General features: G+C 44.0%; 1 protein-coding gene across 1 annotated transcript in view; it reads left to right on the forward strand.

The window, feature by feature from the left end:
* The window catches only part of DICER1 (dicer 1, ribonuclease III), a 157,276-nt gene that overhangs the window by 55,216 nt on the left and 85,880 nt on the right, over window positions 1–16,180 (forward strand). Inside the window, exons 11-14 of the mRNA XM_030213736.1 lie at window positions 4,997–5,239; window positions 5,347–5,495; window positions 13,154–13,286; window positions 14,260–14,335. Coding sequence (XP_030069596.1) covers window positions 4,997–5,239; window positions 5,347–5,495; window positions 13,154–13,286; window positions 14,260–14,335 — 601 coding nt within the window. The remainder of the gene's footprint in view (window positions 1–4,996; window positions 5,240–5,346; window positions 5,496–13,153; window positions 13,287–14,259; window positions 14,336–16,180) is intronic.

The raw sequence follows: 16,180 nt of genomic DNA on the forward strand, positions 1-16,180 counted from the left end.
TGATAAATTACCCAAAGTCCCATCTCCAGCCAACTCAGTCTCTGGAATTCATAGGAGCGCTGCTGAATTCCCAGATGGCTCAGGCCTACCTTCCCGAAGCGAGGGCCACCAATCTCTTGGCCCTGGCTTCGCGGACCAGAGCGTCTCAGCAGATCACAGCTCGGCAGATGTTGAGACTTCTGGGTCATATGGCCTCCACAGTTCATGTGACTCCCATGGCTCGTCTTCATATGAGATCTGCTCAATGGACCCTAGCTTCCCAGTGGTGCCAAGCCACCGGGAATCTAGAGGATGTCATCCGCCTCTCCACCAGTTGCCGCACTTCACTGCTCTGGTGGACCATACGGACCAATTTGACCCTGGGACGTCCATTCCAAATTCCGCAGCCCACGAAAGTGCTGACGACGGATGCATCTCGCCTGGGGTGGGGAGCCCATGTCGATGGGCTTCACACCCAGGGTCTGTGGTCCCTCCAGGAAAAGGATCTGCAGATCAACCTCCTGGAGCTCCGAGCGATCTGGAACGCACTGAAGGCTTTCAGAGATCGGCTGTCCTGCCAAATTATCCAAATTCGGACAGACAATCAGGTTGCAATGTATTACGTCAACAAGCAGGGGGGCACCGGATCTCGCCCCCTGTGTCAGGAAGCCGTCGGTATGTGGCGTTGGGCGTGTCGGTTCGGCATGCTTCTCCAAGCCACGTACCTGGCAGGCGTAAACAACAGTCTGGCCGACAGACTGAGCAGAGTCATGCAACCGCACGAGTGGTCGCTCCATTCCAGAGTGGTACGCAAGATCTTCCGAGAGTGGGGCACCCCCTCGGTGGATCTTTTCGCCTCTCAGACCAACCACAAGCTGCCTCTGTTCTGTTCCAGACTTCAGACACACGGCAGGCTAGCGTCAGATGCCTTTCTCCTTCATTGGGGGACCGGCCTCCTGTATGCTTATCCTCCCATACCTTTGGTGGGGAAGACCTTACTGAAGCTCAAGCAAGACCGCGGCACCATGATTCTGATAGCGCCCTTTTGGCCCCGTCAGATCTGGTTCCCTCTTCTTCTGGAGTTGTCCTCAGAAGAACCGTGGAGATTGGAGTGTTTTCCGACTCTCATTTCGCAGAACGACGGAGCGTTGCTGCACCCCAACCTTCAATCCCTGGCTCTCACGGCCTGGATGTTGAGGGCGTAGACTTCGCTGCGTTGGGTCTGTCTGAGGGTGTCTCCCGGGTCTTGCTTGCCTCTAGGAAGGATTCCACTAAAAAGAGTTACTTTTTCAAGTGGAGGAGGTTTGTCGTGTGGTGTGAGAGCAAGGCCCTAGAACCTCGTTCTTGCCCTGCACAGAACCTGCTTGAATACCTTCTGCACTTATCAGAGTCTGGCCTCAAGACCAACTCAGTAAGGAATCACCTTAGTGCGATTAGTGCTTACCATTATCGTGTGGAAGGTAAAGCCATCTCTGGAGAGCCTTTAGTCGTTCGATTCATGAGAGGCTTGTTTTTGTCAAAGCCCCCTATCAAGCCTCCTACTGTGTCATGGGATCTCAACGTCGTCCTCACCCAGCTGATGAAACCTCCTTTTGAGCCACTGAATTCCTGCCATCTGAAGTACTTGACCTGGAAGGTCATTTTCTTGGTGGCAGTTACTTCAGCTCGTAGGGTCAGTGAGCTTCAAGCCCTAGTAGCTCATGCTCCATATACTAAATTTCATCACAACAGAGTAGTGCTCCGCACTCACCCAAGTTCCTGCCGAAGGTGGTGTCGGAGTTCCATCTTAACCAGTCAATTGTCTTGCCAACATTCTTCCCCAGGCCGCATACCCGCCCTGCTGAACGTCAGTTGCACACATTGGACTGCAAGAGAGCATTGGCCTTCTACTTGGAGCGGACACAGCCCAACAGACAGTCCGCCCAATTGTTTATTTCTTTCGACCCTAACAGGCTAGGGGTCGCTGTCGGGAAACGCACCATCTCCAATTGGCTAGCAGATTGCATTTCCTTCACTTACGCCCAGGCTGGGCTGACTCTTGAGGGTCATGTCACGGCTCATAGTGTCAGAGCCATGGCAGCGTCAGTGGCCCACTTGAAGTCAGCCACTATTGAAGAGATTTGCAAGGCTGCGACGTGGTCATCTGTTCACACATTCACATCACATTACTGCCTCCAGCAGGATACCCGACGCGACAGTCGGTTCGGGCAGTCGGTGCTGCAGAATCTGTTTGGGGTGTAAATCCAACTCCACCCTCCAGGACCCGAATTTATTCTGGTCAGGCTGCACTCTCACTTAGTTGTTCTTCGTAGGTCAATTTCCTGTTGTTTCCTCGCCGTTGCGAGGTTCCATTGACCTGGGTTCTTGTTTTGAGTGAGCCTGAGAGCTAGGGATACCCCAGTCGTGAGAACAAGCAGCCTGCTTGTCCTCGGAGAAAGGGTATGATACATACCTGTAGCAGTTGTTCTCCGAGGACAGCAGGCTGATTGTTCTCACCTACCCTCCCTCCTCCCCTTTGGAGTTGTGTGTTTCATCTTTTGCTAGTCATTCAACTGGCGGGAGCGGTCGCGCACGGGCGGGAAGACGGCCGCGCATGCGCGGTGGGCGTGCCCTGCGTGCCGACCGTCCCGCGAAGCTTCTTTCCGGTTGGTGGGGGCTGCCGCGGACGTCACCCAGTCGTGAGAACAATCAGCCTGCTGTCCTCGGAGAACAACTGCTACAGGTATGTATCATACCCTATTTCACCCTGCGATCTTCAGAAGGAAGCTCTCTGGCAAAATGTATGTGTTAAGATGAGCACTAGCAGTACTTTTTGAGAGAGTGATATTGTACTCCCAGCATATTCTGCCTTCAGAGCGAGGAAAGACTACTGGAGAAACCCAGCCACTTCATGACTGCAGGAGAAGGGAGCAAGCCCTGAAGCGGATAAACACATGGGAGGGAAGGGGAAACTGGAAGAGCGTGAGAGAAGAGCTACTTTAAGAGGGGAGATAAGAGAAGAGGGAAGTACAGTAGAGTCTCGATTATCCGACTTAAATGGGACCAGCCCAAAGTCGGATAATACGGAAAACATTGGGATCCCCTCAAACAATGCATGGAAGAAATACTATATGCATGAAAAACAGGCGTAGGGTATCTTTAATTAAAATATTATTTGTTAACACTAATCATCAATGAGAAAATTATACAGCATGCAATTTGAGCATAAATACAGAGCAGAATACACAGCACAACAATTGTACAGCAGGCAGTGTGAACAAATACTGTAGAGGTACAGAACCGAGCAAGGGAAACCATATTTATCAACTGCATATACAGAAGTACAGAACCAAGCAGAGCCCTATTTCTCAAGATCACTGCATGTTCAGCCTCACTCAAGTTGTCGTCAACTCCAGTCAGTAACAGTACCGTGTGAAGCAGAAATCAAGACAGCAGAATCAAGCAGAGCCCCATGTCTCAAGACAGCAGAACTGCAACTGGATCTAAGAATGAGATTCAGAATAAAGAAAGTGCTGTAAATGTAAATGAACAAACAGGAATACAGTAGGTGTTCATACGGTATTGCATAAAACTCATTGTGCACAATAATCTTACCAGGGTTCTGTTTCTTCAAAACACAGCCTCAGATCAAAAATGGATCCCTGGCAGGAAAAGCAGGCGCTCGGGTGGTTTTTTTTTTTTTTTTTTCCTTTTTCTTTTCGTTTTCCTTTTTAAATAATACATGTTGGGGTTAGAATATAACTAGAGAAAACCAATGAAGAGAAATTTAAGTAGAGAAAATAAAATTCCGTCTTCAAAACTTGTGCAAAGATAAAACTTGAGAGCCCTCAAAATCATTTTGTCTGTCCTTGTGCCTAAAATATTCCCAGGCAGATGCTAATTTTAATTTTATATTTATTAAATTTACAATTGTAAAACAAGACAATACAATCTTGATAGGCAATTTTTCATATTCAAGAAAATCCAAACAAAAATCATCAAACATGACATAATGAGTAATGAAAATTTTAGACCACGATGAAGGAGATCCAAGAATTGGAAACGTAACAGAGAAATTAAACAAATATATAAAAGAAAAAGCTACTACCTATCCTCAAACACTAGCTGCAGTACTAGCAATTGGCATATTGGAAGTTCTACTCTGAATGAAAGTTCACAACTACTACTACTTGACATTTCTATAGCGCTACTAGGTTTACGCAGCGCTGTACAGTTTAACAAAAAGGACAGTCCCTGCTCAAAGGAGCTTACAATCTAAAGGACGAAATGACAAGTTGGGGCAGTCTAGATTTCTTGAATAGTGGTTAGGTGCCAAAGGCGACATTGAAGAGATGGGCTTTGAGCAAGGATTTGAAGATGGGCAGGGAGGGGGCCTGGCGTATGGGCTCAGGGAGTTTATTCCAGGCATGGGGTGAGGCGAGGCAGAAAGGGCGGAGCCTGGAGTTGGTGGTGGTGGAGAAGGGTACTGAGAGGAGGGATTTATCTTGAGAGCAGAGGTTACAGGTAGGAACGTAAGTGGAGATGAGGGTAGAGAGGTAAGGAGGGGCAGCAGATCGAGTGCATTTGTAGGTTAGAAGGAGAAGCTACAACTGAGCTGGTTCATAAAATATAAAAGAAGCCTCTTTCATTTGTATTGTGCATTTGCACGGAAATCTAAGAGAACATTTTGCTCCTGGAGCTAGGGTTTCCTGCTCATAGTAAGAAATATCTTTTTACACTCTTGGCTGTTTTGACATCAGGAAATATATGAAACTTGTTCCGAAGAAACTCTAAATTTTGAAATTGAAAGTGCATATGCACAGTGGAGTCATTGTAAGACAGATATGCTCCCTAAAAATCCTCCAGTGATCGATGTTCAACTAACTCTGTTGATAATTTGTTCCCGTTCTGAACGCTTTATGATTTGAAATTCTTCATTCTGTGTAGTTAAAATACATATGTAATGCTCATGTACTTGTAATAATAACAATTTCTAATTTTTTGTATGAGATTGCTCATTATTACTTTTATCTCGTAGGTGCTTAGAAAATTTCGAGCACATGAGACCAACTTACTCATTGCAACTAATATTGTGGAAGAGGGTGTTGACATACCGAAATGCAACTTGGTGGTCCATTTTGACCTTCCTACAGAATACCGCTCCTATGTACAATCCAAAGGAAGAGCACGGGCCCCAATTTCAAATTACATCATGCTAGCTGATTCTGACAAAATGAAAAGTTTTGAAGAAGATCTGAAAACATATAAAGCGATTGAAAAAGTATGTATCAAAAATTGACCTAGGTTATTAAATTTTCTGTATAGCTTATCATGAGAAGTCTGTCATACACATTTTGTTTTCTCCAAATTTTGTTTTAAAACATTAAGATCTTGAGAAACAAATGCTCGAAGTCCATTGATCCCAGTGAGACAGAAGCAGAACCCATTGTGGATGATGTTTACCCACCATATGTCCTGAGACCTGATGAAAATAGTCCAAGAGTTACAATTAATACTGCTATTGGACACATCAATAGGTAAACTCAGGTTTTCCATCATGGTGATTTCTGTAATAGAACTGTATTCCTATGCTGGTAATAGTTCTTTTTTTTCCTAGAGGCTTGATGGAAGATAACGAGATAATCAACAATATTGTGCAATACCAGAAATAGAAAAATGTAGCAGAGTAATATGACAAAACTAGTAAAAAAGGCCCGTTTCTGACACACATGAAATGGGCGCTAGCAAGGTTTTCCTCGGATTGTGTATGTTTGAGAGAGTGTGTGTGAGAGATGGAGTGTGTGTGTCATAGAAAGAATGAGAGAGAGACAGAGTGTCTGTGTGTGACAGAGAGAGTGTGATAGACAGGGAGTGTGTCAGAGAGAGTGTATGTGAGAGACAGTGAGTGAGTGTGAGCCCCCACCCCCCCCTCACAGGTCCCCCCTCCCGACCCCCACCTCTCTGGTCTTAGGACCCCTCCCCACCTCCCTCTCCCCTGCCCCGCCTCCAGCCATCCATGTCCAGCGATCCTCCTCTCCCCCTTCCCCCTCCAGCTACCCATGTCCAGCGGACCTCCCCCCCCCCCCCCCCCCCCCCGGCGCATCAAGCCCCCTCGCCACCCTCAGCTGCCAGTGGTAACGCTGTCTGGCCGCTGCTGCTTCCCCTGTTCGCAAATGCCCGAGTCTTACAACGCAGTCTCTGAAGCCGCTCCTCCTCTCGCGTGTCATGTCACTGCACTCCTCCGGGGTCTTACTCCAGGGGCAGTGACGTGGAGGCGAGACTCTGGCATTTGCGAATGATTTGGGCTGGGTTTAAAAACATTTATCGCTTCTTTTCTTTTTGTAGCGGCCGCTGCTGCTCAACAGGAGAAGCAGCAGCGGCCGGACAGCGTTACTACTGGCATCTGTGGGTGGCGATGGGGTTTGATGCGCTGGGGGGGGGGGGGGATGTTGATACGCTTCGGGTGGGAGGAGGGGTGTTTGATGTGCCGGGGGGGGGGGGGTTCTGTGGTGCCGCGCTTGTAGTTTTTTGATGCGCCGCTCCCTGCCACTTGCTCTGAAGTGGCAGGGAGCGGCGCACTGACAGCTGATTCCCAGGCAGGGGGAGGAGTAGGGAAACGTTTCCCTACTCCTCCCCCTGCCTGGGAATCAGCTGTTAATGACGTCATCCTGGCTACGGAGCCTAGCTCAGCAACTCCAGGAGCCACAGAAACAGGCAGTCCCAGGTTAGAACGTTGGTGGTGAGAATTATTATATAGGATGTGTACCTATTAAACCTGGTAGGTTTTTGAACTTATAGAAGAATTCAGTTGTTTGATCTCAACATTTTCTTCAACGATGCAGAACTTGTGGCTTTAAACGTAATCACATTAGTGATCTTGGCCCATAAGTTAAGTATTGTAGTCTTTTTACATTACTAATGTTTGGAAATTTATTTTGATGCAATTAACACAATTTTCACGGTTTGGGACTGATGATTATATTACAGGAAAATGTTTGAGGAAGGAGGACGTAGACTCTCCTCATGCCTGTTCTCATGGTCCTCTTGTACACATTTATATCATATTACGCTGATGTTTCTATTTAAGAAATATCTACCACATTGATGGTGTATAATTGTTGGAGAGGTTGCTTTGACAATATTGTATTTACAGTGGGGGAAATAAGTATTTGATCCCTTGCTGATTTTGTAAGTTTGCCCACTGACAAAGACATGAGCAGCCCATAATTGAAGGGTAGGTTATTGGTAACAGTGAGAGATAGCACATCACAAATTAAATCCGGAAAATCACATTGTGGAAAGTATATGAATTTATTTGCATTCTGCAGAGGGAAATAAGTATTTGATCCCCCACCAACCAGTAAGAGATCTGGCCCCTACAGACCAGGTAGATGCTCCAAATCAACTCGTTACCTGCATGACAGACAGCTGTCGGCAATGGTCACCTGTATGAAAGACACCTGTCCACAGACTCAGTGAATCAGTCAGACTCTAACCTCTACAAAATGGCCAAAAGCAAGGAGCTGTCTAAGGATGTCAGGGACAAGATCATACACCTGCACAAGGCTGGAATGGGCTACAAAACCATCAGTAAGACGCTGGGCGAGAAGGAGACAACTGTTGGTGCCATAGTAAGAAAATGGAAGAAGTACAAAATGACTGTCAATTGACAAAGATCTGGGGCTCCACGCAAAATCTCACCTCGTGGGGTATCCTTGATCATGAGGAAGGTTAGAAATCAGCCTACAACTACAAGGGGGGAACTTGTCAATGATCTCAAGGCAGCTGGGACCACTGTCACCACGAAAACCATTGGTAACACATTACGACATAACGGATTGCAATCCTGCAGTGCCCGCAAGGTCCCCCTGCTCCGGAAGGCACATGTGACGGCCCGTCTGAAGTTTGCCAGTGAACACCTGAATGATGCCGAGAGTGATTGGGAGAAGGTGCTGTGGTCAGATGAGACAAAAATTGAGCTCTTTGGCATGAACTCAACTCGCCGTGTTTGGAGGAAGAGAAATGCTGCCTATGACCCAAAGAACACCGTCCCCACTGTCAAGCATGGAGGTGGAAATGTTATGTTTTGGGGGTGTTTCTCTGCTAAGGGCACAGGACTACTTCACCGCATCAATGGGAGAATGGATGGGGCCATGTACCGTACAATTCTGAGTGACAACCTCCTTCCCTCCGCCAGGGCCTTAAAAATGGGTCGTGGCTGGGTCTTCCAGCACGACAATGACCCAAAACATACAGCCAAGGCAACAAAGGAGTGGCTCAGGAAGAAGCACATTAGGGTCATGGAGTGGCCTAGCCAGTCACCAGACCTTAATCCCATTGAAAACTTATGGAGGGAGCTGAAGCTGCGAGTTGCCAAGCGACAGCCCAGAACTCTTAATGATTTAGAGATGATCTGCAAAGAGGAGTGGACCAAAATTCCTCCTGACATGTGTGCAAACCTCATCATCAACTACAGAAGACGTCTGACCGCTGTGCTTGCCAACAAGGGTTTTGCCACCAAGTATTAGGTCTTGTTTGCCAGAGGGATCAAATACTTATTTCCCTCTGCAGAATGCAAATAAATTCATATACTTTCCACAATGTGATTTTCCGGATTTAATTTGTGATGTGCTATTTCTCACTGTTACCAATAACCTACCCTTCAATTATGGGCTGCTCATGTCTTTGTCAGTGGGCAAACTTACAAAATCAGCAAGGGATCAAATACTTATTTCCCCCACTGTATCTGCATCTCTGACTTTGGATGCTTTGTCTCATCTTGTGAACTGTATTAAACAGGCACTTTTTTGATTTCACACAGACATTAGCTCTAAAAGGGCAGTTTCCAAATTGTCTTTTGCAAAATGACCCCATGTGCTTCTTACTTGCAAGGATTCCACTAGTGTTCAGAGAGGGAGTTTGCATATACCTTTCCTTTAATTTGGTATGGTATGTGGGCTTGAGTATTCAAAGAGATTTAAGCGGGCAAGAGAGGCTTCTACTCATTTAAATTGCACTCAGCCGGCCATCTGCCAATATTCAGTGGCACTCAGTCAGTTCTGCTAGATATTGGCACTGAGCAGGAGAGGGGCGTTACAGGAGCAGAGTTGGGGAGGAGCTGGCAGTTATGTGGGCACTGGCAGTATTCTGAAACAGTCCTAACTATGCCTGTTGAGCTGTCCTGGCACTGAATATTGTCTGGCACTGGCCACTCCCACCCATGCCCCAATTCCCCAGCCCTTCCCCTGATTCTAATCCCCTATGATCACCCTCATGGCCCCCCCACCCAGTGATGTGCCCCCCTTCTTGGCTTTGCTCCCACCCAAGATCTAAGTACTTTGAAAATACACCTCCATATGTTATCAGCAAATTTAATTACCTCACTAGTTATTCCCATCTCTAGATCTTTTATAAATATGTTAAAAAGCTGCGGTCCCAGCACAGACCCCTGGGGAGCCCCACTATCTACCCTTCTCCATTGAAAATACTGACCATTTAACCCCTATCTTTTAACCAATTTTTAATCCACAATAGAACACTTCCTCCTATCCCATGACTCTCCAATTTCTTCTGGAGTCTTTCATGAGGTATTTTGTCAAATGCCTTTTGAAAATCCAGTGCACAATATTGACCGGCTCACCTTTTATCCACATGTTTGTTCACCCCTTCAAAGAAATGTAAAAGATTGGTGAGGCAAGATTTCCCTTCACTAAATCCATATTGCCTTTCTCTTCTCCCCAGCGTATGAAAACATGAAACACCAACAATGGCCACTGTTTGGCCACAGTTATCTATATCAGAGTGTAATTCTAAAAGCAAAAATGGAAAGCTTTTCAGATAAATTGGTTCACATTATTTTGATGTGGTTTTTATTTAAAGAGGAATTTTTTTGACCACAGATGCTATTTTGAGTGACTGTGGTGCTCACTTTCAGAGCCTCCTTGTGCTGTTTTTGATGACTGAGGACTTTGTCCTCCTGTTTTATCTATACTTATATTACTGAGGCCACACGTGTACAGTTTTCAGACACGCAATTTACCTATATTTGCACACACAAATGGCAGTGAAAATGTTCCTCTGAAGCAGTTGTTTATCTGATACACATTAAATTTTATTCTTACCATACAAACTATATTTATTTATTTGTTTGTTTTATTTAATGAGAGTTTCACCTTTAGCCTCAGGAAAAGAAGTTAGTAAATCTAATAAACTGAATATTTGGTTTTAGTTTGGTTTAAGCTGTTTTATACGTTCAAAATCTTATTTTCTGACTTTGCTTTAGGGGAAACCATAAAGACAAAAGCATGGCCTTCACTCTTGAGCCAAACAGTCACCCAACCCATCTTTCAATACTTGAGCACCATTTCTGTAAAAAGTGACCTCTCTCTATATGCTGGTTAAATTTATACAGTGGCTTATTTCTTGAAGAGGCCCTGGAGCAGTGTTGCAGTAATTTTTGATTACCCAGGGGTTGATGTTCAGTCAGTGGTGCTTGGCGTTTTTCTGACCGACACTGGCATTATACCTGGAAATTGAATAGCGGGGTCATGTCCTGGCTTTGGCATTGAATTTCCGGGTTTGTGGAGCCGGCTATGCCATAGCCGGTTAAGAGGCCAAAGCTGTGGTAAAAAAGTGGCCTGCGGTAGTGTGGGTGTGTGAAAATTCCCACGTGTAGAGGTCGCTTTTACCTTAACAGGAATTTCCATTATTTTTTTTTTTTAATTGTATAAAGGTCTTTTATTGAGCATTGACATAAATACATATCAATCCAAACATCAACATAGATAAAGCATAAAATAGTACGAAACTTACACCAACCCTCTGGATCATCATAAGCAAAAATCCAGCAATACATTTATCAATGCCGCAACAAGTAACAATGGAACCTCCTGTTTTTATACAGTTTAAAATTTTGTTAAATATAGGACCCTCCCTCCCACCTTCCCTCACTTAATTTCCATTATTTTTAAAGGAAGTCGTAAATGGCTGTGTGCTAATTTAAAAAAAAGAATTTGGTGTGCAGCAATTTACTGTCTGAGCCCTTACCACCTCCTATTTAGAAGGCTGTAAGGGCTCACGCACTAACCCAGTGGTAATCGGACAGCACACACCAATGGCTGATTACTGCCCACTCCTACTCCATACCTCCCATACTAGAAAATAGAAAAATATTTTCTGGTGCGGGAAATGTTGCACAGCAAACACAGAACTACTGCAGGGCGCTCAGCATGCCATGCGGTAGTTCTGTTTTGCTGTGCAGTAACCCTACTGCACCTTTGTTTAAGGGCCCTTTTACTAAGGCGTGCCGAAAAATGGCCTGTGCTGATGTAGGCGCATGTTTTGGACGCGTGCAAGTCCATTTTTCAGTGCACCTGCAAAAAAGGCCTTTTTTTGGTGGTGGGGGGGGGGGGGGGCGGAAATGGACATGCGGCAAGATTAAAACCAGCGTGCGTCCATTTTCAGCATGAGACCTTACTGCAACCCATCGACTTATCGGTAAGGTCTTAGTGCACGTTCACTGCCGATTACCGCTGGGTAAGCGTCACACGGTAGAAAATTTCTACCGCGTGTTTTCGACATGCATCAAAAACAGAATTACCGCCTGGAGCACGCAGTAGCCTGGTGGTAGTTCCAACTTGACACGTGTTGTATTCGTGTAGGCGCCTACGCGCCTTATTAAAAGGGCCCCTAGATGCGATATTTAGCACTTAACCGGCTACGGGGCATCACATAAAGATAGGACTGACTTTTATACGGTCCTATTTATGTGGTTACGTTAAGTGCTGAATATTGGTCCTTAACTGGCCTACTCAGCCCCTGGAATGCCCCCAAAATAGCTGGTTTTGAGTTAGGCACTAACTGGTTAAATGCTGCTGAAAATCACTGGTTAGCCCCAAACAAACAGTTTAACTGGCCGGGAGCCATTTTCTGACCAGTGAATATAGTTGGGTCTGTCTGAGTGGTTTGGGCAGCGGAAGCAATGGGATTTCTCCTACCCTGAAAAGGATTGCATATTCCCATAAAATACTTAATTACTCTGACCGTGTATTCTCTCATGACTGCTTTACACAGTCTGAGAACTAACAAGCTACATGATCAGTAAGACACCCAGGATTAAGTGGATGATATAATGTAGTCTTTATTAAACCATCTCACCCAAAGTAGTACAGGCAATTAGGCGTTCATCTCTGGAACGTGATGGGACAACGCTTCACACAGCAGGTGCAGTCTGTCCTCTCTCTTCAGCCTTCTGCCTTGATACCCTTCAGACTGCCCTTTTTATACCCTTCTGGCTCTATTCATTCCAATGGACCCTAGCTTTCTCACCAGAACTCTTTGGCCCTTATCAGTTGATAAGATTGACTTCACATGTTCCCAAGCCTTCCTTTAACCCCCCCTTTTGGATGTTCTCATCCTACTTGCTGACCTACTGCTATCTTCCATTAGCCAAAACATCTTCGCTCATGGCTTCTCACAGGTGCCAGTCCCAGCATTGTTGACAGAGCAGACCCCCCCCCCCCCCCCCAGCATTGTTGACAGAGCAGACCCCCCCCCCCCCCCTCCCCTGTTATCTCTCTGGGAACTCACTTCAGCTTTTGCTGCAATGAAATGTATTTTGTGTCAGAGATGATCTTTGATTTCTACAGGCCTAGTTCTTAGCTTGAGCCATTGGCCTGTATTTCACTGAGAGCAAGGGACAGCATATTTCTACACCAGTTAAAATGCTTTCAATATCGACCCCCAAAGGTTTTTTGTTTTTTTTTTTGGTGTATTTTCAAATAGTCTGTGTAAACCACACGTGTGCTGTTTGCAGACTTTCTAAGTATGCATGTTGAAAGTGTGTGTGTATTCTGCACCTTCAGTGGGCAGGGGCAAGAAATTATGCCTGTTATGTACCTGTGCTCTTTTGCTACCTTGACTTTCACATGGCCATAGGAATCTCTCTAGTTGCACTATGAAAATCTGCACATACTTGGATGCTTATAGGAGGGCAGTTTTCAGCCAAATCATTTCACCTGGACAAATCACTGTTTAGCTATACAATAACTTTGAACATTTTTCTCCCTGTTTATAGGAATTATTAGTTCTTATAGAGCCACTTTTTAAAAAAATATTTTCAAATCTGTCTTTTTCCTCCTTTATCATTTGTTTGTTTCATCTGTTTCATATGTTGGGTGTTTTTATTCCTTCACAGATACTGTGCTAGATTACCAAGTGATCCATTTACTCATCTAGCTCCCAAATGTAAAACTCAGCAGCTGCCTGATGGGACGTTTTCCTCAACCCTGTATCTGCCTATTAACTCTCCTCTTCGAGCCCCAGTCATTGTAAGTAGGTGATGAGAAGAAAAGCAGTTCTCCTCAATAGCACGATGATAATGCAGTAACTTATTTAACACAAGGTTGTTTGTGAACCACAACGAAGGCAAGAATGCTTTGGGTATTTTACCTGATTGTTTCTGCTCTGAGCAGTTTTAATTTTGTTGTAGTAAAGGGATCAGCCAGTACGTGCTGCTGTTAGGGTCCCTTTTACTAAGGCGTGCCAGAAAATGGCCTTCTCTGGTGTAGGCACGTGTTTTGGACGCGCGCGCGGGTCTATTTTTCAGCGTGCCTGCAAGAATGGTCTTTGGGGAGGTGGAGGGGGCCAAAAATGGACACGTGGTAAAATAAAAACCAGCGCATGTCCATATTCGGCCTGGGACCTTACCGCCACCCATTGACTTAGCGGTAAGATCTCACGTGTTAACCGGTGGTAATCATCAGCGTGTGTACAGTGCCGATTACTGCCGGGTAAGCACCATGCGGTAGAAAATTTCTACTACATGTTTTGGACGCATGTCAAAAATAGAATTACCGCCCCGGGGCATGCAGTTGCTGGGTGCTAGTTCCAATTTGACGTGCGTTTGGATGCTCCTTAGTAAAAGGGCCTCTTAGCTGCCAGACCACACTTACCTTGCATGCTAGAAATCAACAAACAGGTTTTGTCTCGATGGAAGGAGAAGAGACAGTGGACCCGCAAATACAGTGGTGTGTGTTTCATTTTCTTTAGCACATGCAGTCTTTTATGAATTCATTTAGGGATGACCTGTGAAAACAGGTGAAAGCTCCTTTAAATTAAGAAAATGCATCAAGTATTTTTGAGGGATTTTTTTTTTAGGGTCTCTGGATTAGTAAGCGAGAAATAGATATCAGGAATTTATGCAGTTGTTTTGGACTTTAGTGCTGTAATGTGAAGCAGTGAAACGTATGGATTTTTTTTGTGTGTGTGACTGTGTTAAAAGGTTTACAACTCTGTTTCCAGGGTCCTCCAATGAGCTCTGCCACCCTAGCAGAAAGAGTAGTGGCCCTTATTTGCTGTGAAAAACTGCACAAAATTGGTAAGAGCATTCACAAAAAAGTGCCCTTGAACTCTCTATAAAATAAATACTACAAAGTAAAGAGAGAAATTGTTTTATTTGTTCCATGCCACATGTCTGTCTGTCTGTCTGTCTTTCTTTCATAAGATTTCTAACCTGCCAATCCTGAAATTCCCAGTGGGTTATCTACATAATATAACAAAAAGTCTTGTAGACTGCTAATGCTCTGTAGTTCTAAGCGGTTAACAGAACAAGAGCAGGCGCAAACTCCTGGAATAGTCAAATTAAATTTGAAACAGTGAATAATATAAACATAAAAGAAAAAAAATTATACTTAAACATATCAGGATTTGAAATTCTACAAAACCATTCAAAAAATGGCTACTTCCTAATACAAATTTTTGAAATAACAAAGATTTGATTTTTCCTAAAATCTAAATATGAACATAATATCTGATAGATAAAAGAAAGATCTTTCCAAAATTTTGCCACTTAAAAACCCAGAGTAATCTCTACCTGTTTTAAATGATTTTCTACCCCTTACTGAAGGAAAATAAAACAAACCAGGATTCTTGGACCTACAATTTTCTATTCAAATGGAAAAGAGGATGTGATCATAAAAACACACAGATATTTAACCTTGTAACAGCTTAAAAATTAAAACAAGCCAGTTTAAACTGAATCCTGGATCTTATTGGAAGTCATTGAAGATGGTTAAAATAAACTGATATTCTGTCTGACTTTTTCAAGGAGAAAATCGAGCAAACCGCTGTGTTCCGAATTGATTGCAGTTTTTTCAGTTGTTGACGAGAACATCCCAAATACATGATGATGTTAAAGTAATCCATTTTGGGCAGGATCAAAGCCTGAACCAGAAGTCTAAATTGTTCAACTGAAAAATATTTGTGGGTCGAGGGTACAATCTATTAGAATGCCCAGAATTTTAATTATTGGAGAGAATTTATAAGTCACTGTATTAATATTGATAAGAGTCTGGAATAGAATCTATTTTAGTATCAATAAGTAAAATATCAATGTTAAAAATGTGTTTTATCCATATTTAGTTTTAATTTGTACTCTACCATCCAAGATTCTGTCAGGTGAATACAGCTATGAATTCTAGGTTTTTTGGTTTCTACAGTAGAACCCAACGGAATAAGAACTGTAATATCGTCTGCATAGCTATATGAAAGAAAGCCTTGACCTTCCAATCGGGTACCTAATGAATGTAGAAATAGATAGAAAAGTGTCTGGGATAGTAGAGATCCCTGAGGGGCACCACTTGGATTTTGTCAACTGCAAGATAGAGCATCGCTCATCCTCACCTTGTAAGATCTAATAGTTAGAAATCTTTTAAACCTGCAAAGTACCTTTCCAGCAATTCCCACATTTTCCATGACCTGGTCAAAGGCAGATCAAATTGGAGAACCAAGGCCCTCTTCCTTTCAATAAGAAATAGTCTAATATGATCAAGTAATCACAATTTCACTGATAGGAAACATGCCCTGAGAAAGAAGAAAGGGAATCCAAAGATATAACAGCTTATGAAATTCTAAATGAGGTAACCTGTATAATTCATTCCACTCATATTCCTCTCATATGAGGAAAGGCTAAAGAGGTTAGGGCTCTTCAATTTGGATAAGAGATGGATGAGGGAAGATATGATTGAGGTCTACAAAATCCTGAGTGGTGTAGAACGAGTGGAAGTAAATCAATTTTTTACATGTTCCAAAAGTACAAAGACTAGGGGATGCTCAAGGAAAAATTACGTGAAAATATTTTTAAAACAAATAGGAGGAAATATTTGTTCACTTAACAAATAGTTAAGCTCTGGAACTCTTTGCCGGAGGATGTAGTAACAGTGGT

Source organism: Microcaecilia unicolor, chromosome 9 (genome assembly GCF_901765095.1).
Source record: "Microcaecilia unicolor chromosome 9, aMicUni1.1, whole genome shotgun sequence".
Classification (NCBI taxonomy): Eukaryota; Metazoa; Chordata; class Amphibia; order Gymnophiona; family Siphonopidae; genus Microcaecilia; species Microcaecilia unicolor.